At 42.2% G+C, this 22,932-nt stretch overlaps 1 protein-coding gene across 1 annotated transcript; it reads left to right on the top strand.

Moving 5' to 3' along the window:
- Positions 1-234: 234 nt before the first annotated feature.
- Positions 235-20,854, top strand: LOC137291113 (uncharacterized). Its single transcript, XM_067822393.1, has 22 exons — positions 235-372; positions 4,853-4,996; positions 5,514-7,619; positions 7,961-8,101; positions 8,593-8,716; positions 9,423-9,523; positions 9,815-10,014; positions 10,267-10,354; positions 10,689-10,759; positions 11,786-11,822; positions 11,900-11,994; positions 12,310-12,444; positions 12,601-12,761; positions 13,374-13,509; positions 13,860-14,009; positions 14,559-14,658; positions 14,818-14,891; positions 15,447-15,581; positions 16,755-16,883; positions 17,088-17,242; positions 18,342-18,477; positions 18,982-20,854. The coding sequence occupies exons 1-22, from the start codon at positions 318-320 to the stop codon at positions 19,057-19,059; spliced, it is 4,551 nt and encodes a 1,516-aa protein (XP_067678494.1). The 5' UTR covers positions 235-317; the 3' UTR covers positions 19,060-20,854.
- Positions 20,855-22,932: the final 2,078 nt, after the last annotated feature.

The raw sequence follows: 22,932 nt of genomic DNA, 5'->3' as shown, positions 1-22,932 counted from the left end.
CGTAGCTGGAATGTTGCTAAAAGCGGCGTAAAGCCATATTCACTCATTGTTCATGGCACACTCATTGGCACAACGTGAATGGACTGAGACGACAAAGGTGGTGTGTTAACGTATGACATTGCCGTGGTGTATGAAACAAGTGCGTGTTTTGAACTTTTCAAAAGGATGGCGAACAGAACCGAAACTGAATGAAATCTTCCTTCTGGGTGACGTGATCACTTCCGGCTGTTCTCTTCCTGCGTTGGCATTTCAGTACACTATCACCACGTTCAATCACCTCTATCAGGTATAGGGTCGCATTATCACATCCATTACCAATGAACCAACTGTGGAAGCTGGTCACGACATTGATCATGACCCTAGATAGACAAGGTAAGATCCAATCGCCTTTCCATAGAAACGTAATAGCGCTACAGTCTGAAGGAATTATCATGTACGTTGAGCATACTTCCTTCAACACTGGCTATCAAGGGCGTAGCTACAGTTTTAGAAAAAGCACGGACTTACACAAGATTGTTGCTAAAATGGTTGGGCAAGCTCCCCTATCTAAATATATAGCTTTGACTGGCTATTCTTTTATCTTCATAAATCATGCTTGTATGTTCGTTCATGATAATATACTATTTAGGTGTATTATCTTCTGTCGAATCATCGACTTTGGTAACGATAATGTCTCCGGAAACCACATGTTTACTTCCTGGTCTGTTTTAACTTCTGACTGCATCGGTAATGACTGGTGTGATAGGAAAATCACTCCCATCCACTAAATGATCAGGACAGAACCAATATTGAATGACCTAGAACCTGAGCAAGTTTAGTCTTAACTTATTCCAGCTACATGGAGGCAGTCGGCACATAATCGAGTCCGAGCCAGACAACCCAGTGATCAGTCTCATGAGCATCAGCTTACGTAGCTGGGGTTCGCTGACCGACAGTTGTTGGCCAGTCTGACCTACCGATCCCGTTACTTGCCTCTTATAACAAACATGGGTCACTGAATACCATATCTATCCTGGAGGGTCACTGAAAACCATATCTATCCTGGAGGGTCACATTCTCTTCCCACCGAGGTTACTTGTCATATCTTCCTACAAACCTCTGTTCTAATAAGGCCATATTTCGCGGTTCTCATAAAATCCCCTAGCGGCAAAAGATGGCAGCAGATTTATTTCCCTTTTTTCTGTCCAATCAGAATACGTGTTACATCGACCTAGATTCAACTTGACAAATGCAAGCAATGTTGAGAAACAAATATGACATAACTGAGTTCTGTCTAGAAGAAACATTTGAGTATCGCGCTGGGGAAGAGGTTCTACTTTTCATGATGCATCCGGAAATTACCGAGATCTTGCGAACGATCACTTTTGAAACAACGTCGCTGATTGCCCTACTAAATCTGATTGCCTCCAATCACGAGTCTTGAACATGAAAGGATCGTATTAGAACAGAGGTTACTTTGGAAGATATGACAAGTAACCACTGTGGGAAGAGAATGGGTGGGTCACTGAATACCATATCTATCCTGGAAGGTCACTGAATACCATATCTGTCCTGGAGGGTCACTGAATACCATATCTATCCTGGACGGTTACTGAATACCATATCTATCCTGGATCTTCATTGGTTCCTTAGAAGGAAATTATCATCTAACTCCCATTAAATCCTACAGTAGCACACTAGCACACATGCCGTGCAACATCTCAACACTGAGTTCACTAGAGTCGGAAAGGATGCCAGAGACAAGTGGTTCCACTGAAACACCAATCTCTATTCCATCTGTGCAAGTGAGAGTGACTGTCTGCCTGCAGCATTCCTACGCCACATTTCGTCCCAGATTATTCAGTGGGAACCATGTCCAAGGAAAGACACGGTCATGGAAGAGTGTTAATGTCATGAGCCAGATAATCCATCGACACCTTTGCTGTGTTGGACGTCGGCGGCGTTGTTGTCGAGCCAAAATTGACCCCACATAGGGCCGTCGGCAGTGGATTCCAACAGCCCGAAGACGACGCCTAATCACATCCCTGGACACTGCTCCCCTTGACCCATGAACTAAGACTGATGTTACTGTTGGTGCCTCAGTTCGGTTAATTAGATGAGGGACCCGGATGTACCGATCTTGCGCGTGAGTTGTCACTCGTAGCCGTCCCGTACGGTCACGATCAGCTGATGACGTTGAGCAAGTGAGATGTCTAGCTGCAGCGGTTGAAGAGCTACCTGCGTGCACGTTTCCAATGACCATTCCCATCTACATCTTGTGTAGGGTGCACGACTCCTAGAGTCAAAACTGAACTGTTTTTCGACACAAACCTTTATAAAGGATACATCAGAGTGAAATGCATGCTTTCCACCCAGAAACGCCTATGCACGTGGTAAAAATTAATGTTGATTTTGCTGCACAGTGGGTGGGTTTGTGCGAATGGTTCGTATAGACATCAAATTGCATGGGACCATTACGTCACTTTACCATGAACGTTCCATAAACATGAACGCTTGCTTTAATAAGATTTCATTTCTTACGAAGCCTGAGGGTTTTTTGCTGTTCCGTATGTATGTAAAGACAACTCCCTATATGGTAATAGTGTTGACGCCGTATATAAAACTTGAACTCACGCTATCACCCACTAAAAGTTTCCGTATTGGACATTTCATATGAGATGTATGGAAGGAAACCCATGCTCCAGTCTCATGCCAACAACTGTTTCATTCGTATATTGATTGATACATTTACGATAGATTTATGCATTGGTAAGGTATGTCCAATCATAAGACCGATGATGCACGCGCAATATGGCATCATTAATGTATAATCATCATCAAATACTTCCTGCAAAAGGTTCCAAAAGCCACACAAAATGTATTTATTCCTGAAAATGGTTGTAGACACAGGGTGTTTTTGAGCGTGCATGTCCTTATCTACTGGTAGCATTCCCACTCACACAATGTCCTCCTATCGTCTGTTTGTGTCAAATTGATACCGATGAATCCATCTAACACTCTGTAATCACCCTATAAGGATGTAATGAAAACATAAGGCCAACTCTGGAAAAACGTTTCGTAACCTTTGTCTCTAGAACAAAACAGTTGTCAAGGAAGTTAACAAAACATAAAATCATCAATTTGGTTGTTTTCCGTGTGGAGTTTTACGAGGGTAAAGTAACAGTAGCCCAGCTGCGGGAACAGTCTCAAGGGCCGGAAGCTCCGGCTGTACACCCTTGGATCTCAGCATTAAGAGGTTACATCAAGTCTCCTCCGGACTGGAATCAGAGAAAATTCCTGATTCATTTTCACTCTTCTCAGACTGTACACTAATGATGACAGGTTGAATGGGGGCATAATCTAAAGCACTTTTTATCCGGCACTAATTCCATTCTTTGTGTCCTCCATCTTGCCCTCGGTCATCGTGGTCGTTGTATGCACCATTGTAAACGTGCAGCTCGGTGACATGACAAGACGTTACGTCGAACTGGTGTTCCGGTGAAAAGCTTCCCGTTGCCGATTGCACATGGGCGGTGGTGGTAATTCTAGGTCGACCTGATCTGGGTCATTAACAATCCCAATAGTATTGTATCGAGTCCATATGGTCTGTATTGACACGCCGAAGTGCCTTGCCACCTCATGGTGCGATGTCCTTCCTTGTAACGACCGATGGCGTTGTGTCGTTGTGCTCCAGTCAGTTTTGGCATTCTTTTGTCGTCTATGGTGGCTTCAAACAATGCATCTCGAGTGCCGTTGATGTATTTTTTCAAGTCTGTACGTGCATTTTATAATTCATGTTTATTTTATGTTGAGTGCGTTTCAACGATTTACTACAGACATGAGTGTAGCGTTACATTTTTGGTCAACCATACTTTTTCTAAACGTCTTGTCGTCGGCAACCATTCTCTCCACATGTTGGTATTTGGCATGGTATGATTTGAGTCAAATATTTTCCTAAAATTCAAATTGTGGCCTTTTTAAAGTGTATCTATGCCATCAGAAAAACACCATATGAAACCTTGTAAATGGTATTTGGTCAGTCGCTTTAAAAACATAAAACATGCAAATAAGTATATTACGTACGTGTCCCTCCTCGCTTGTGTAGTTGGACGGAGTAAGGTCGTATGTGTATAAAGGATTTTTGTCCATCACACATATCATAGATATACCTGAATAAATTACCATATCAGTGTATCGGTGAATATATTTTTTGACATTTATTGTATGCGTGTCAGTTACAACTCTAGCTGTTAGCGTGACTGTATCCGAGAGTTTAATCCTGCACAACATTTACCTGCACCACATTACACCACACCACATCACACCACACCACACTCATCAGTCAGTGCATTACTAGTCCTCACATCATAGCGCTACATGACGCCACGCCACGCCACGCCACGCCACGCCACGCCACGCCACGCCACACCATAACACAAGCACTAGTCACAGCATTACTAGTCATCACATCACGCCACGCCACGCCACGCCACGCCACGCCACGCCACGCCACGCCACGCCTCAGCAATCAATGCTGATATGTAAACTTATTAACTGAAGAGGGGTGACTGTGTTGGTTCTGACCCGCTCATTGACTCTAAATCTGCACCATGTTTTCCTGAAACATATCTTTATCTTAACTACATTTTCATTTTTATTACTCGAGTGTCACTAAAATACCAAAAACAATGGGGAAAGTTTCCATATATCAGACCAGACATAATGCTGTTACGTCAAGTCACCTTACTGATACATGCCCTTGTGTTGGAAACGGAGGTGAACCCTGTTCAAGCAAAAAAATATAACATGAACCAGACAGTTTTCGACCCCGGCGTATCTCTACTAGTTCCTGTTACTATGACTACTGTTTCAGTATGGGCTGTCAGTCCATGTGAGGATACACCTAACTGGGTGGGGTACTGTGGTGACAACGAAAGGACAATCTGCAGCTACCCTGCTAATGTATCAGGCAACGCATACAGCCACTGTAAGAAGACTTGCAAGATCTGCGAATCAGGTCAGCTACCTACTTTTAACACTTGTGTATAGATCATTTGATTGGCATTTTAGACTTTTGGGAGTAGCAAGAAAGTAAGGTAAATTATGGATAACAGCTTCTTTTTCATATATGATGTTATGACGCTTCGGTACAGATCCTTATACCGTTGTCAGTTAGAAAGAAAATGCCACATGCCACATTGAAGTGTTTTCCAGTACAAATAATTATATCGACAGACCAAGAGAAAGATTCCCCAAATGTTCCCTATTGGCTATGAGTGAGTGAGTCTAGTTTTAAACCCCATTTAGCAATATTCCAGCAGTATCACTAAGGAGAACGCCAAAAATGTGTTTCACACAATGTACCCATGAGGGGAATCGAACCCGGGTCTACCCATACCCATCTACCCATAGATTGTGCTGCAGTTAGGGACATATTGTATTGTGATTGTGCTGCTAGTGGCAGTTGATTATGTTATTTGTGGATGATATATGTGAATTATCAAGTTATATTTCTTTATCATGTGTGTTCCCAGACACAACGTGTGGTGATGGCTACTATGGTCCCGAGTGTAAGCCCTGTGTGTCTCGCTGTGACAGCAATGGCCAGTGTGAGGATAAGAAGTCAACTGAGTGTCAACAGACCTGTCCAAGTGGTTACTACGGTTTCAGCTGTAACCGAAGATGTCCCAGCAGCAACTGTGAGGTGTGCAATCGCTGGTCTGGACAGTGTGAGGGGTGTAAAGTTGGACTCTATGGTAGTAAATGCCTCAAAAGATGCTCAGAACATTGTATGGACAAAACTTGTGACATAGATAGTGGAGAATGTATTGATGGATGTGAACAAATGTGGATAGGTGAAAAATGTGATGTTAAAGAAATAATCTGTGAGAACTGCTATCTTCATAACTGTACCGATGACAAGACATGTCTGTCTGGTTGTAAAAGTACATGGTATGGCCCCAAGTGTGACCAACAGTGCACAAAGTGTAAAAAGAAAAATTGTACCAGTTCTGGTGTCTGTCAAGCTGGATGTATAAGTGGCTTCTATGGGAACACATGCACTGATAGCTGTAGTGAGTTTTGTGACAAGAAACGATGTAATCAGACTGGCTATTGTAACAACTGTGTGTCAGGAAGACATGGAGAAGACTGCACCTCTCTCTGTAGTCCAAACTGTGAGAGTTCCTGTTACAGAAGTAGTGGCAAATGTACGGATTGTTCTGTTGGATGGTATGGACGGTTTTGTAACAAGTCCTGCAAGAACTGTCTGAATGGCTGTGAGAGAAAAGGGAATTGTAAAGACGGGTGCAAGCAAGGCTGGTATGGGGAAACGTGTACCAAATCTTGCTCCAGCTGTTTTAATGGTTCCTGTGAACAAGCATCAGGACACTGTGAAAGAGGTTGTAAACCAGGATATCATGGTGCTAAGTGTGACCAGGTGTGTGGTCCACATTGTAGGGACAGTTTGTGTGACCAGACATCTGGACTGTGCATTCACTGTGAGGACACATGGTATGGGACTAACTGCACCAAGGAATGTAGTTCGAACTGCAGCAATAGTCTTTGTGTGATGGATTCAACCGGATCTCCTGAATGTACCAATGGATGTGTTGATGGGAAGAAGGGATCTTACTGTCAGAAGCAATGCCCAGATCACTGCTATAACTGCACAGATGATTCTTGTATTGTGTGCAAGGAAGGTTTCCATGGTGATGAGTGCAGAAAGACCTGTCCAGCCAACTGTGAACATGGCTGTCAGAAGGACACAGGATTGTGTACATCATGCCAAGTTGGTTTTTATGGCCCCCAGTGTATTTTGTCCTGTAGGTACAAATGCAAGGCATCAGACTCAGGGGATCAGTTCTGTAACTTCAGCGATGGAGCTTGCCTCAATGGCTGTAGTGACACAGTGTATGGTAGCAGTTGTGATCTGAATTGTAGTAATACTTGTAGAGATCGGACTTGTAAAGACAAAGATGGAACTTGTACTAATGGATGTGTGGATGGCTGGAAAGGACCTAAATGCAAAACTGCATGTCCATCCAATTGCAATTCATGTACCAAAACCACATGCACTGAATGTAAGCCAAGTTGGTATGGTGACAGATGTCGGAGAGAATGTCCAAACTGTGCTGAAGGGAACTGCAAACAACAATCTGGAGTTTGTGAGGCAGGATGTCTACCAGGATTCCATGGTTCCAAGTGTGATGCTAAGTGTCCCACAGACTGTAAACCACGTGAAGGTATAGGCAATTATGTGTATTGTGATAAAAAAACAGGCATATGTCTGGATGGGTGCACATCTGGACATTATGGTGACCTGTGTAAACGAAACTGCAGTGAAACATGTAATGCTCATGTCTGTGAGCAGAACTCTGGAAGATGTAACTATGGGTGTCAGAAAGGTAGACATGGGAACTTCTGTGACCGGAACTGTAGTTCAGCTTGTGGGAGATCAAATGACAGACAGTGTATCCAGGCTGATGGTTCCTGCAACTTGGGCTGTCTGACAGGCTGGTATGGATCCCACTGCAACATGACCTGCTCAGATGGATGTTATGAAGGAGATTGTGACCAGAACTTAGGGCTGTGTATACAAGGTTGTGAGAAGGGCTTCATGGGTGGCACATGTGACACAGGTAATTATAACATACATCTGATTGTGGAAGAAGGACTGTTCTTTTTCATTGACAAATATAGATTGTAGTTACTGTTTTTGTACAAAGATACTGAGTCTTTTCAGAAAGAAGAAACAGGAAGAATACGAAAGCTTTTTGATGTCTAATGCTGGTTCAGTTCATTCTATAACCTAAATTTGAAGACATCAGGCAAGAGTAAGACCAAGTGAACACTCTTTCATTATCCACCCTCAAGATGTTGTGGAGAAATTGTTTAGCCAGAATAGTTTAGCCAGAAACTGGAAGAAATTCCTGTCATCATTTATTTTGCTCTTCTGTCACTCTGTCTGCTCTGTTTCTAGCATGTCCGTATGGTCGCTATGGCTACAACTGCATTGGGATATGTGGTTACTGTAGAGACTATGCATCCTGTCACAGTATCCATGGCAACTGTTCTATGGGATGTGCAGATGGTTATGGGGGCACCTTCTGCTCTGATAGAAGTGAGTGTTCATTTGTTGTAAATTTGTCTGATTGATATTCTTTATAATCACTCAAAGAATAAAAATATGAATGTCAATATTTTCACCCTAAATCCAAAATTCACACTCACTCAAGATGCCAAAGTGTCCTCAAGATTTCTATTTTAATACTGTATTGTTTAGTAAGTGGTGAAATGGTGCCTTCGTTGATATTTGGAAATTTTGTTAATTTTTCTTTCATTATGGGTACATTGTATTAACATCACAATAACATGGTGAGGACTGAACATGATAAACGTAGCAATAAAACTAAGTTCAATATCGATGAACTGATTCATAGCATGTAAAAAGACCCATGCTGTCATTGACTGTAAATAAATGAAACGAGTTCCACTGCCAACATGCTTTGTCACCACAAACAAACTTTCCTCAGTTGTAGTCAGTGAACATTTCCAGTAGCATTACTTTTATCATCGTTATCGGACATGTTGGTAAAGTTTCGTCTGTTTCAGTGATAATTGCTCCATCACCAGGTCCGAAGAGTGCTGGACCAGATTCCCAGACCATCATTCTAGCCGTCGTGGCCATCTTGCTGATGCCAGTCCCCCTGGTCATAACTTTCCTAGTCTACAAAAGGTGAAGTAGTTTGCAAAGACTACAAAGTAGCAATGTCCGCTTTAAGACTGGAATTATAAGCAGTTTTTCTTAGTTTACTAAAGGTGAAGTCTGACATTATTTGGAATTGTTAGTCTTAGTAATGAAGTAGTGAACTGGCTCTGTGATATATTGATGCTGAATTCAGTGCGGCTTTGTTACCTCTTGAAAGAAAGGCATTGTTTCACAAATGAAGGTCTGTTGTATAACTCTGACTATAGTTCTGTGTTCTTGCATCACTATTTCTGAAGATGGTGATTGTGAAGTCAAGTGTTCACATGCGTGAGTGAATAGGGTTTTCTTCCACTTTTAGCAATAGTCCAGCAAAATCACAGCATGAGCTTCACAGATTGTACCCATGTAGGGATTCGAACCCGGGTCTTCAGTATGCCGAGCGAATGCTTTTATCACTAGGTTATCCTTCCGCCACCGTGTGTACACGAAATACCGGAACATTGGAAAAAGTCAAAAAAGGAATGCTATCGGAGGTCACTTTTAGAAATGTCCTCCACACGTCCGCCATGAAATGTACTGAGAGCTTTTTATAGAAATGTATTCTAACATTGGTAATCTCATTTTAAAGTTATATATTTGTTTTAATGGCGACATACTTACTAAGTTACAACATGTGGACGTATATTTTTCTATTGTTAATCATGCGTGATCTGTTTTGTGTTTTACGTTAAAGAAAAATGAAGGGGTCATTGAGAGCTTCTGAGAGAGATGAACACGAATACGAGATGATACAAGTGTATCCAAGTGTGGATACCATATCTGATTATCAAGAAGGTTGTATAAACGTGTTTATATCTTCATATCAAATCTTAAATTAGATATATATCTAATCAGACAGCTTTCTAGTTGTTTCCTTTCTTTTATTCAAGTTAATTCATATTTTTAAAAGAAAAACAGATTGATAAATATAAACTTTTAATTGAATACCTTGAAAACAATTATGAAAATGTTATCTTTGAGTTTGAAAGTCTTCATGGATTATCTGCTATCGGCATTGCCTATTATCCATAATGTATCGAAACATCATAGGAGGTATTGTTCAGGTGTGTCGCCTTGTTCCTATAGTTTCTCCCAGGACACCAGCAAGAGTGGGACATGAAAGAACAGAACACCATGGTGGAATGTCACACAGAGATGGAAATGAGATCATGGACAATGACAGGGAACACTACAACGTGCCTTTGGGAACCAGGATGATGACAAGTACTCTTCTGTCCCACGTCAAGCAGCTAAGAAAGGATGGCGGCTTTCAGCAACAGTTCAACGTGAGTAAAAGTCAGTGTCAAAATATATAGTTCGTATAGGTTTCTCAGCTGGTGAATCCAGCGGGGAGCTTCCAGACAAAGAAAAGTATTTATCAAACACACCACGTCTTGATCTAAATGACCGTAGATAGAGACACGATCGTATGTGCTCACCAGATAGATGTGAGCAGTGATTTCGACTCATCATATCAACATTTCATACTTACCCTATGCATAAAGATTCATAATAAAGTGGTTCAAGTCTTCTTTTAGAAACTGCCGTCGGGGTTATTACATGACTACTGTGCTGCTATGAAGGAGGAAAACAGCCCGAAGAACATGTACAAAGAGGTGTATGCATGTAAGTGCTCGATGTGTGAAAGGTGTCGCATAAGGAGGCCATGATCTCCGTCCGGGTTTACATGGCGAGTTGAGGAGCGCATTTCAAGTTTTATGAACTGAAACTGTGCTCTATTTGGCACACACGCGACCCGATATGATGTGATGGCTTTTAAAATGGAGCCATGTCTCTTACATTTTTTGCCGAAAGATTGTTTCAGTACATCTTCAAACCCATCATGTATATCTCTTAATATTATCCTGATTCTATTGTAGCACATCGTGCATGCACAATGCACGTGCATCATAAATGTCCATCAGTATTATTTATTGTCATTTTATGTCATTATTTTCAGACGACCAGACGCGTGTAGTTCTTGACTTGGACGAAGACCATTCAGATTATATCAACGCTAGTTTTGTCAGTGTGAGTGTTGAGAGGACGCATCACGCATGATATACAAGCGCCTTCCCCAAAGCCTATGTTTTGTAAACATTCAACTGACAGATTACAAATAATAGCAAATAAATACTATAAAACTATAGAGGTAACTGGTAATTAGCCCGTAAAAGACCTAGGCTTGAAAGAAACAAACAACAAAGAAATATGATGTTATTACTAATTGTAATTTACTATTTACTGTGTTCACATATTAGTACAAATGCTAGCTTAATTTGTTGGTTCGATGTTCAACTCCGCACTCAGCAATATTCCAGCTATATGGCGACGGCCTGTAAATGATCGAGTCTGGAAAAGACAATCCAGTGATCAACAGCATGAGGATCGAGCTACACCACTGGGATACGATGACATGTGTCGTGCAAATCCCGATAGTCGCCTTTTAGCATGTAGTCCAACTTGCAAAATAGGCCTTGCAAGGTGCATCCTCGATATCTCCAGGGTATACGTTCAGATAAGTCACGGGAGATGCTTAGTGTACATTCTAGAACTCTTCCTAAATGAATCGAAACGTATCAACGTATTTTGGTACGATGGGCACAATGTACAGGTCACGCGCCATTACTTTACTCCATCAGCTATATGTTCGTGAAGGTAGCCTAGTGGTTAATGTGTTCGCACTTTACGCCAAGATTCCATTTTCGGTGTTCACCAGTATTGCTGGAATATTGCTAAGTTTGCATAAAACTACACTTACTCCTATATGTTCGTGAATACATGGCACATTTTAAGGATAGCAATTTCTATTTTGTTCTTTAATTTTTTCCTTCTGATGAATGCTCCGGCAGTGCACTCGTCGTATATATTCTACCAGTGTGGGGAAGATAACCTGGGTCTCCGGAGGAGATGTAGGAGCAAATATTAGCTCTGAAACGACTTATAAAGAATGAAAAAGAAGATTGCATCCCTAAATCATGTCATGTATCCATTGCCATTGCAGTCGTAACTTCTAAATGCTTTTCAAAACCTTATGTGTTCGTGGTTGTCTTTCAGGGCGTCGACGCTCCAAACAAGTTTGTTGCATCTCAAGGTAATTATCAAAGTTTTTTAATGACTACTATATGTGCATGACAAACTGTGTATTTACATAAAAAATTACTTTTTTAGGTCCTATGAATAAAACCGTCAGTGACTTCTGGTTGATGATTTTCCAACTTCGTAGCAGCAAAATTGTTATGCTGAACAACGCAGAAGAAGGACGAGTAAGACCCTCTGTTTACTCTGTGAATATGTCAAATATCTTGGGAAAGTTGACGATTAAATATTGCCCCTTCTTTATATTAGGATTTTAAAAACCAGGATATGTTAATTTTGTTGCTACCACTGAGTAGACCTGTACGGCTAATCTCAGAGCATCTTCAACGGACATTAAATACATGTACGTTGGGTTATTGGAGAAATGTTATAGGTGGTAGTGATGATGACAATGATGCTGCTGCTGCTGCTGCTGCTGCTGCTGCTGATGATGATGATGATGATGACGACGATGACGATGATGACGATGACAATGATGATAGGGCAAGGGTGTGAGGTACTGGCCAGAGCATGGTTCCGGGGCAGATCGTCATGGCAATATAGAGATTGAGTGTTCATCAGAAGAGACGCTGGTGTCTTGCACAATGAGGACATTCAAGATATGTAAAATACTTCAGGTACGTGTACGTTTCATACAGTGTTCTCCCAGCCTAATCTCAGACTTCTCTGTGTAAGGGTGACATCGCTAGTAATGAACAAAATGTGTACCTTATCCACATCACTGTTTAGCGTCTACATATTTAAAAGTTGTGTCGTCTTTGCCTGTATTTCAGTGTGGGTCAAAAGCCTCTCGAACCAGGATAGTTAAACACTTCCAGTTCGCGTTCTGGCCCGACAGAGGGATACCTGCCGATGTGGCTTCTCTAGTGGCGTTCTGCTTCAAGGTCAGGAATACACCAACACACGGACAGGGGCCCACGATTGTGCACTGCAGGTTTGTCACAGCGCAGTGTTAGCGAGGAAAGGATCGAGTTTCGACGCCCGGGAGGTCGTTTGAGTTTCAGTATTGGCTTTTGTAGCTGATCAGTTCAACAGGTCATCGATAAGAACGGAATTCAGACATTTAGGGATCACTTCTCTAGTATTCATCGCCATGACTTCCGGTAAAACCGCCAGTCTACCAAAGTATAACGCCTTTATACTGTGAACTTATATTGTAAGATCCGTAGAGGTAGACTTTGAATCACGATTAGACAGGTGATTCGGAAGATACTGCGTTTGACTGGCGCGTACTTTCTGAATAAACGCATTTTTTATAGAAGCAATACGTTCCAGTAAGATGAGAGATTCAAAACCTCAGGAAATCTTGTTTTGCTTCATTTATGACTGAATATATGCAGCATTGGAGAAAGGGCTTGGCGGAAGGGAAATTATTGTGGTCCAAGTGCTCATCTGTTTCACAGTGTGTTAATAGTGAATCATGAGTAGGAACATTGTTTCCCAGATCTCAGAAACTGCGTAATTTGGCTGTTGTGGTATCACTGTGTGTGCTGTGAACGTATCATTGGCACAAGAAGTCACATGTCAAGATATCACTGGGTTTCAGTGACGGCGTGGGGCGAACTGGAACCTTCATCGCACTGTGGAACTTGATGGACGAGGCCAAGACATCAGATACAGTGGATCCCTACAGCTGTGTGAAAAGGATGAGGCATGAGAGAGTCAACATGGTGCAGACATGGGTGAGAAGACTGAGTTAAAATCCACTGAATATCTGGCAATGCAACTGAAGCATTTAAAACATTAGCGGTTATCTATTTAGCTTAAACATTGTTAGAATGCTTGTAGCACAATCGACTTAAAGGGAAAATAGTACATTAAATGTGTCGCTATATGTTCAATATGCAGCATGTATTACAACCACATGCTACGTTACATGAGGCTGATATCGGCTAGTAGAATGGTTCTGTGGTCGTGTGCCTGTTAGTGGAATGTCTGTGTCTTATGCATTGCTGCAGTGACACGTTACCACATGATTATGTGAGCTTGTAGCTAGTAAGAGAGGGCGTTCAGTATGGTGCTCCAATTACAGGAACAGTACGAGTTCCTCCACCATGCGCTCATTGAGGCCCTGATGGCCGGAGGAACAACCGTTTCCATATCAGACTTTAAGACCAGCTATGACAACCTCCTACAGAACAACCCAGAAACAGGAGTTTCCAGGCTCAGAGAACAGTTTGAGGTGAGTATGTGTCACATAGTTGCTGGATGTGTTCATCTCCTGTTAGGTGAAGCATACAAACAGTTTTGTGTGCCCTAGCTTCCGTATCACAGGATCTCTGAACCAGTGTGCAAAATAGTTCCCAAAATTTACTAGCCGATCGCGCACTTCATGTCTGAAAGTTACTAAAAATCAGTCCTAAATTGGAGTGTTTGACACGTGTTTCAACAGTAAACTGCTAAAGTGAGGAACATTTTTGTCAGGTCATAACCTTGCATTATTTAAAAGGGACTGGAAATTTACTGGTCCGAGTGGATTTTTACTATCCACGGGCTAGCGGGCCTGTGGTCATTTCGCACAGTGCTCTGATATAGAGTAGGTGAAGATCTGTGAAAATTTTGTTGAAAACGAGTTTGGACGAATGCAATAATATTTTTGTCTCAGGAATGCGGAAAAACTGAATAAAACCGTTGTAAAAAACTAACAAATATGAAAGTAGTAATTCTTTTATATTAAGGAAGTATGCCTTGCATATTCGATGTTTGTCTATCAAGATGTTTTATCCCGTAGACCTTGCAGTTGATGAAGCCTCCATATAGACAGAGAGATTACCGAACGGCCTTGCTGCCTGAAAATACCTCCAAGAACCGGTTCATGGACATTCTAGCGTGTAAGAGGGTGACACTTGATATAATGTATTCAAGACATATTAACCTGTACACGTTTCCTTATACATAGTGATCGTTCTTTACATATTCAGATTTACAGGGGGTTTATTTTGTCATATTATCACATTTTTTGTAGAAGTGTAAATTTGTGCCTTAAATAGGTGACAGTCATCGACCCGTCCTATCGAGCACTCCACCGGAAGGCACAGATTATATCAACGCCGTGTTTATGCTGGTATGTTAAAAACCACAGCACTAGGGTCTCGAGTGAATGAAGGAAGGTATTTACTTTCGAGGCCATTTAATGCTCAGTAATATATTGATTTCACATTTAAGTTTCAATTTCTTTCCTAATTTCATCTGTCTGCCTCGGTGCAGGGCAGTAGGTAAGTACGTAGTTCCTTTTTCGGATTCAAGATGGACTTCACACATTTGACCCCTGTGACCTAGAAAGTGGTCATATGCATCATATGTCATATTTGGGATTTCATTTTCTTAGTAAGGAACAAATTCTAATACTTTTTTGGTTGAGTCCCATCCGGGATTCGAACCCGCACCCTCAGTGCCAGGCACCTAATCGCCAGCACAAAAAGTCAGCCGCTTAGCCCGCACAGCCACCGTGACTTCCAGAAATTACATCGGGAATCGAACCCGGGTCACTGACGTAGTTTCAACCACTAGGCTATCCAAACGCCCTAGTTCTGTTTGCATAAACATAATGTTGGATGAAAAGTGTTTCGAGAAACGGTACGTACCTATATATTTACTGAAGCGCGCTTCCATTGCCCAGGGTTACCGGAGCCCGAGGGACTTCCTGTTGACACAGACGCCGTTGCCAGACACGGTACTGGACTTCTGGCGGATGGTGATTCAGACCGACTCACAAACCATCGTCACGCTCAACGATGACAACGACAATGCAATGGTCAGAATTTAACTCAGTATAGTGAAACAGTGAGACCCATTGCTCGAAACAGACGGAATGCCGATGAGAATAGATGTTCAAATGAAATTTTCAGTGTGCAAATATGGGTCAAGAATGAAAGCATTCAGTTGCGAAATGCATGTCCAGAGTCGACTATTGGGATGCTGTGTGGAAAAGATCTTTTCTAGTTGATAAATGCGGCGAGACCCTTTCCATATTCATATGCCAGCTGCACGATTCCGACCATAATATAGCATATGTTTAAGACACACCTTCAAATAGTAATGTCACAAGGTGTCACCAAACGTTAAGCCTTTCCTGCTCTAGTGGTGTCACCAACCGATAAGCCTATCCTGCTCTAGCGGTGTCACCAAGAGATAAGCCTATCCTGCTCTAGCAATGTCACCAACAGATAAGCCTGTCCTGCTCTAGCGGTGTCACCGAGACGTAAGCCGATCCTGCTCTAGCGGTGTCACCAAGAGCTAAGCCAATCCTGCTTTAGCGGTGTCACCAAGAGATAAGCCTCTCCTGCACTAGTAGTGTCACCGAGACGTAAGCCTATCCTGCTCTAGCGGTGTCACCAAGAGATAAGCCTATCCTGCTCTATTGGTGTCACCAAGACGTAAGCCTGTCCTGTTCTAGTGGTGTCACCAAGAGATAAGCCTATCCTGCTCTATTGGTGTCACCAAGATGTAAGCCTGTCCTGTTCTAGTGGTGTCACCAAGAGATAAGCCTATCCTGCTCTATTGGTGTCACCAAGGTGTAAGCCTCTCCTGCTCTAGTGGTGTCACCAACAGATAAGCCTGTCCTGCTCTAGCGGTGTCACCAAGAGATAAGCCTATCCTGCTCTAGCAATGTCACCAAGAGATAAGCCTGTCCTGCTCTAGCAATGTCACCAACAGATAAGCCTGTCCTGCTCTAGCGGTGTCACCGAGACGTAAGCCTATCCTGCTCTAGCTGTGTCATCAAGAGATAAGCCAATCCTGCTTTAGCGGTGTCACCAAGATGAAAGCCTGTCCTGCTCTAGCGGTGTTGGTAATTCTTGAATATTGCTAAAAGTGGCATAAAACCGTCCTCACGTCTGCAAAATGACATGGTATTATATATACTAAGTTAACAACATTCATGTATATTCTAATACATATGGTATAAAACGCGTCAACTCTGTTCCAGGCTGTTGGTTACTACTGGCCTCAGGACTGTAGACAGAAGGTGTTCGGGACATACCTTGTGGAGGTGCTGGAGACTGAGAACTACGAGTGTTACTCAGCCATCAAACTATCGGTCAGAGAGGATGCAAAGGTAAGACTAAACAGACTGTCGGTTACTAATGGTCAGTGTTAACTAACACTTAACAATAGGATGTTATTTTAACTGTAGTAACACCAAACAGATGAATACAAGGATAAGAGGGGCAGAGTGGGGAAATGAACTAAATAAATAATTTGCGGCCCCCCTTCCCGGCTGATAAGACATACTAATAAGAATTTCAATGATTCTTTTCAGACCCTTCAACCCAGAAGCATCAAACTCTTCCAGTTCCATTGCTGGTCCCAGGGGCAGACAACTCCCGAGTCTCCCTTACCCTTGTTGGCTATGACGGAGGAAGTGGAGGTGTGGCGTGAGGCAACAAACTTCAAGCCCGTAACGGTCCTGTGTTGGTTCGTAAACAAAGTCAATGACTCGAGTGATTATAGAGCAGATGATCCAGCATTTCAACAAATCTCAAAGTATTAGAATATTGTGACCGAAATACAAGTTATCGGTGTGCATTTGAACTTAATCGGATATGAAAGCATAGCGCTTTTAATAAACGTTTGTAACAAAGTTCCCGTGCTTCTGCTTGTCCCTCCATTCGCTTGATGAAGGCTGAAGCCCTGAAAACTTTTAGAGAGCGCCATTCACCCTATGACGCTGTTTCCATAAGTAGTCATGTCTCGACCAGACAACCAAGTCACCGAACATCCATCGCGATCTATGCATCAAGTAAACGCGTCTGACCACCTGATCCTGTTAGTTGTAAGAATTCGTTACAGTAGACTAGTTACATCCAAGATCTTCACGGTCTACAAGTCAGTGACATATCACCTCACTTCACCTCACCTCACCCACAGACAAACTGTAACGCAAATGGGGTTGCGCAGCATTGAGAATATGACCATACGTTGACAACGTACTTCCCTCGCTTCAGATCGAAAAATATTGTCCATGTCAAAATAAAATACCGCCACCACCAAAGGTACATTCCCATTTCCTCACTTAGTTGTTCTCTCAGATTTCGTACCCCATGGTTAATAATTACTCACGTTAAATATGTTTTATTCAACATTTTAAGCGCCTGGTATTCAGATCGTTCTTTGCCTCATTTACCCCTATCAGCTTCCGGTTGAACTTTCGAATCGGAGCGAGGAAAGTACGTTGCCAACCTTTGCTCGTTTCGCGCGCATTTAAGAAGGCTGGTCACTTTCTCTATGCTGCACATCCCATTTACGCTGCAGGTTGCCTGTGCATCACCTCACCTCACCTCACCTCACCTCACCTCACCTCACCTCACCTCACCTCACCTCACCTCACCTCACCTCACCTCACCTCACCTCACCTCACCTCACCTCACCTCACCTCACCTCACCTCACCTCACCTCACCTCACCTCACGTTCAGTCGACATGATGTGATGAAATAATGCATTAAACATCCATAAACATTACGCAATAAATTACATCACTTTGGAGATGTACACCTTTTAGCATTGTTTAACTAGGAATGGTGTGGATAGATCCGGCCTGTTCTGTGTCCTGTCGGCCATCTTGGAAAGACTGAAGAATGACCTCAACATCAGCATTCTGCAGACCATCAACGAGATGAGACTGTGTAGACCCCAGCTGATACAGAAATTTGTAAGTCAATGATTTGTCATATATTATTAATACGACGACAAACTAAACTTTCTTGGCTGAAAATATGGATCAATATAACATTTTCAATCATACAACTACAATTTGAGAGATTATTTCGTATTTCCGTTGAAAGAAAGTGTAACGATTCGGTGATGCCATTATCCTAGCATGTATGTATGTATGTATGTGTGTGTGTGTGTGTGTGTGTGTGTGTGTGTGTGTGTGTGTGTGTGTGTGTGTGTGTGTGTGTGTGTGTGTGTGTGTGTGTGTGTGTGTGTGTGTGTGTGTGTGTGTGTGTGTGTGTGTGTGTGTGTGTGTGTGTGTGTGTGTGTTTCACTGTGTTCATACATAGATCAGCTTCCACGGGGTTTTTAGGTAACGGTGAAAAAGAAACAAACAATCAGTTTGAATTAAAGATAAGTAAAATAGAAAATATTATTAATGACATTTAATTTCATCGATGCCCATATCCCTAAATACCATCAGTTTCTGTTCGTTTTGCAGGAGCAGTTCCAGTTCTGTTACAAGGCAACAAAGGAGTATTTAGACACTTTCTCAGTGTACTCAAGTCTGATAGACTGACACAACAAAGCAGCTATTCCTCTAGATACATTAAATCCATACACTCATACACAAGTGGTGCCCGATAACTCTCAAGTGAACTGTATGTGTCTGTTGAACAGTGATGAATTGTACGGTACATACACAAGTGGTGCCCAATAACTCTGCTGTGAACTGTGTGTGTCTGTTGAACAGTGATGAATTGTACGGTACATACACAAGTGGTGCCCAATAACTCTGCTGTGAACTGTGTGTATCTATTGGATTGTGAAGAATTGTACGGTACATACACAAGTGGTGCCCAATAACTCTGCTGTAAACTGTGTGTATCTATTGGATTGTGAAGAATTGTACGGTACATACACAAGTGGTGCCCAATAACTCTGCTGTAAACTGTGTGTATCTATTGGATTGTGAAGAATTGTACGGTACATACACAAGTGGTGCCCAAAAACTCTGCTGTGAACTGTGTGTATCTATTGGATTGTGAAGAATTGTACGGTACATACACAAGTGGTGCCCAATAACTCTGCTGTGAACTGTATGTGTCTGTTGAACAGTGATGAATTGTACACTACATACACAAGTGGTGCCCAATAACTCTGCTGTGAACTGTGTGTATCTATTGGATTGTGAAGAATTGTACGGTACATACACAAATTTTGCCCAATAACTCTGCTGTGAACTGTGTGTATCTATTGGATTGTGAAGAATTGTACGGTACATACACAAGTGGTGCCCAATAACTCTGCTGTGAACTGTGTGTATCTATTGGATTGTGAAGAATTGTACGGTACATACACAAGTGGTGCCCAATAACTCTGCTGTGAACTGTGTGTATCTATTGGATTGTGAAGAATTGTACGGTACATACACAAGTGGTGCCCAATAACTCTGCTGTAAACTGTGTGTATCTATTGGATTGTGAAGAATTGTACGGTACATACACAAGTGGTGCCCGATAACTCTGCTGTGAACTGTATGTGTCTGTTGAACAGTGATGAATTGTACGGTACATACACAAGTGGTGCCCAAAGACTCTGCAGTGACCTGTATGTGTCTGTCGGACAGTGATGAATTGTACGGTACATACACAAGTGGTGCCCGATGACACAAGTGCCAATAATCCTGCAGTGAACTGTATGTGTCTGTTGAACAGTGATGAATTGTACGGCACATATACAAGTGCCAATAACCCTGCTGTGAACTGTATGTGTATGCTGAACAGTGATGAACAGTACCATACATACATAAGTGGTGCCGTCAAGTTGCCGTTGAGGACTGAAGAGTGATAAAATGGTATACACATACAGATACAAACTCTTTGTCAAACACGTTCTGTTGACGAACGGTCGTGCGGCAGATAGCTGCGGGTTTTCTTCAACCATGGCAATATTTGTATATTTGTACATTGACAACCCTCACACAAATTTACACGCTAGTCAGTTGCACACGTCTGATATCATGATGATGTCTGGCTTTTATGTCTAATGTATCACAGAATCCATGAACATCCGGGTTAAAATTAGTCTTTATCAAAGCATGCTTGTCATAAGTGGCGACTAACGGGACCAGGTGGTCAGACTCCTCATTGTAGCTCAGTTGCGTAGATCGCTGCTCATGCTATTCATAACTAGGTCCAGACTAGGTTATGTACCGACCGCCACCATATAGCTGGAATATTGCTGAGTGCAGAGTTCAGCAACAAATATATGAACATTAATGCATCATGCTTTCAAAACAAATCATTGATGTTGTTGTTTGATTGGGGTTTGTTTTCTATTTTTAAAAATGCCAATAAAGCAGGTGGATTAAATGGGGGTTTTTTCATCGTGTTTTCATCCAATGTATAAAGAGGTGTGCCAGTTGTAGGTGTAGAATCTGAACACATGCCGTTTCAACCAACAAAGTTTCAATCAACTAAGTTCAAATGGCTATTTTCTCACCATTCTCTATTTTTTCACCATTTACCGTTGTGACAGAAAGAATGATGGAGTGGAGAGAAAAAAAAAGAGAGGGAATGCTCTAACAGAAGAGGGAGAGAGATATGGAGAGAAATATAGACGGGGAGGGACACAAACACATAGAATGAGAGAGAGAAACATTCACAGAGGCACAGGCACAGTGAGTGGAACAATACCAGCCGAGAGATAATGGCAGAGAGACAGAACGAGAGGGATACACAAGGGAGCAGAGAGTGAGTGGGATATAGGGACTGAGACAAGTCAGGGAACGACAAGAAAAGAGAGAGACAGAGACAAGGAGAGAATACGTACAGACACAGATACAAGGAAAGATCTGTTTGGCTGCTTCATGGGCGATGTTGTTTACTAAGGTGGAAACGAGATTTATGATGTGTTTTGTAGGTTACTATGGCGACAGAGATCATATTCTGATCATATTCCACTTCAAATTGAAGGGCAAAGAGTACGCAAAAGCAAGGCTCATTTTAATTTAAGCCATCAGCGCACTCATAATTCTGATGGCTGTTATGCATAGTCCTACAGACGAAGACATTCCTCTGAGATGAAATTACAGTACAGTATAATGTGGGGTTTTTTGGTTTTTGTATGAGGGTGGGGGATTTTATTTTTTATTTTATGCTTTGTGTGTGTGTGTGTGTGTGTGTCTGTGTGTCTGTCTGTGTCTGTGTGTCTGTGTCTATGTGTCTGTGTGCGTGCCTGTTTAGGGGTTTTGGGGTTTTTTTTGGGTTTTTTTGGTTTTTTTGTTGTTTTCTTTTTTTAAGTTGCCTTGTTAAGTGAGTTCTGGGAGAGAAGATCAAGACAGGTTATCTGTAAAATGTTTGAATATTACTTAGATACCGTTGACGTCACCGCTTTGCCAAATAGGTTGGTTGGTTGGTAATTACCTCCGCACAGTCAACACAGATCAACAGCATAAGCAAATGGGATACGATAAAATGCGTCAATTAAGACAGCAAGCCTGACCACCCAATCCCGTTAGTCGCCTCTTATGACAAGCATGGGTTGTTGACGATCAGTTCTAACCCGGATCTTCACGGGGATGTGACATATGTTTCGCTCACGGGTCAACATCACTTACTGATATTCTCAAATGAATTTATTTTGGACAAAAAACTGACGATATTTCGTAGTACGTGATCTATACTATCCAAAAAAAGAAACGCATAGACGAGAAATCTGTTGTGAAAATGTATTTTCAAATATGTATAACTCGTCCACAAATAGACTTTAGTGCATGAAATTTTACACCAGTTTAGAAGAAGGTAATGTCTGTACAACCAAGTGGATACGATAGATAAGGGAGACGCTAAGCGCGATGGTGACGACGTAGACGTCGGGCTTCCTGGCTTTGAGACCAATCTCTTTCACTCTGTTGTATACAGTTTGACCGGATATCCTTTGAGGTCCAGGCACCCTGGCCTGATAAGACTCATTACTCCTTCTCCAAACTTGCCAGTGGACCTGAGCCTCCCTCGGATGGTGATGGTTGAGAAACGAACACTCACTCTTCATAGTTCTCTGAGATCTTTGGCATTGGTCTTTGGCTTGCGTCTCACTGGGCGAACTAGGGCACGGTCATCACGGGAAGTGGTCTTTCTCGGCCTTCCTAATCGTGGAAGATCCTTGACATAACCAGTGGCCGCATGTTCCCTTACAAGGCAAATAATGACCCAATACTGGACCCAATGCTGCGACAGGACAAACAAGCTTCATGCATACCAGTAATCTGCCATCTGGTATTTTCTGAAAGCCTACGCCTCGGCATGTCCAAAAAAGTTCAATTTCAGCACTGTTCACTTATTGATGCGTTCGTTCTAAGTGTATCAGCAGCATTACAAATAAATAGTACATGATATTCATTTTCTATATAATTATGGCGTGTGCTTTTACGAAAAGGACATAGCCTTTC

The sequence above is a fragment of the Haliotis asinina genome, chromosome 7 (genome assembly GCF_037392515.1).
Source record: "Haliotis asinina isolate JCU_RB_2024 chromosome 7, JCU_Hal_asi_v2, whole genome shotgun sequence".
Taxonomy (NCBI): domain Eukaryota; kingdom Metazoa; phylum Mollusca; class Gastropoda; order Lepetellida; family Haliotidae; genus Haliotis; species Haliotis asinina.
Note: the sequence above shows the minus strand (reverse complement) of the source record. Positions and strands in the feature narration are given on the sequence as shown.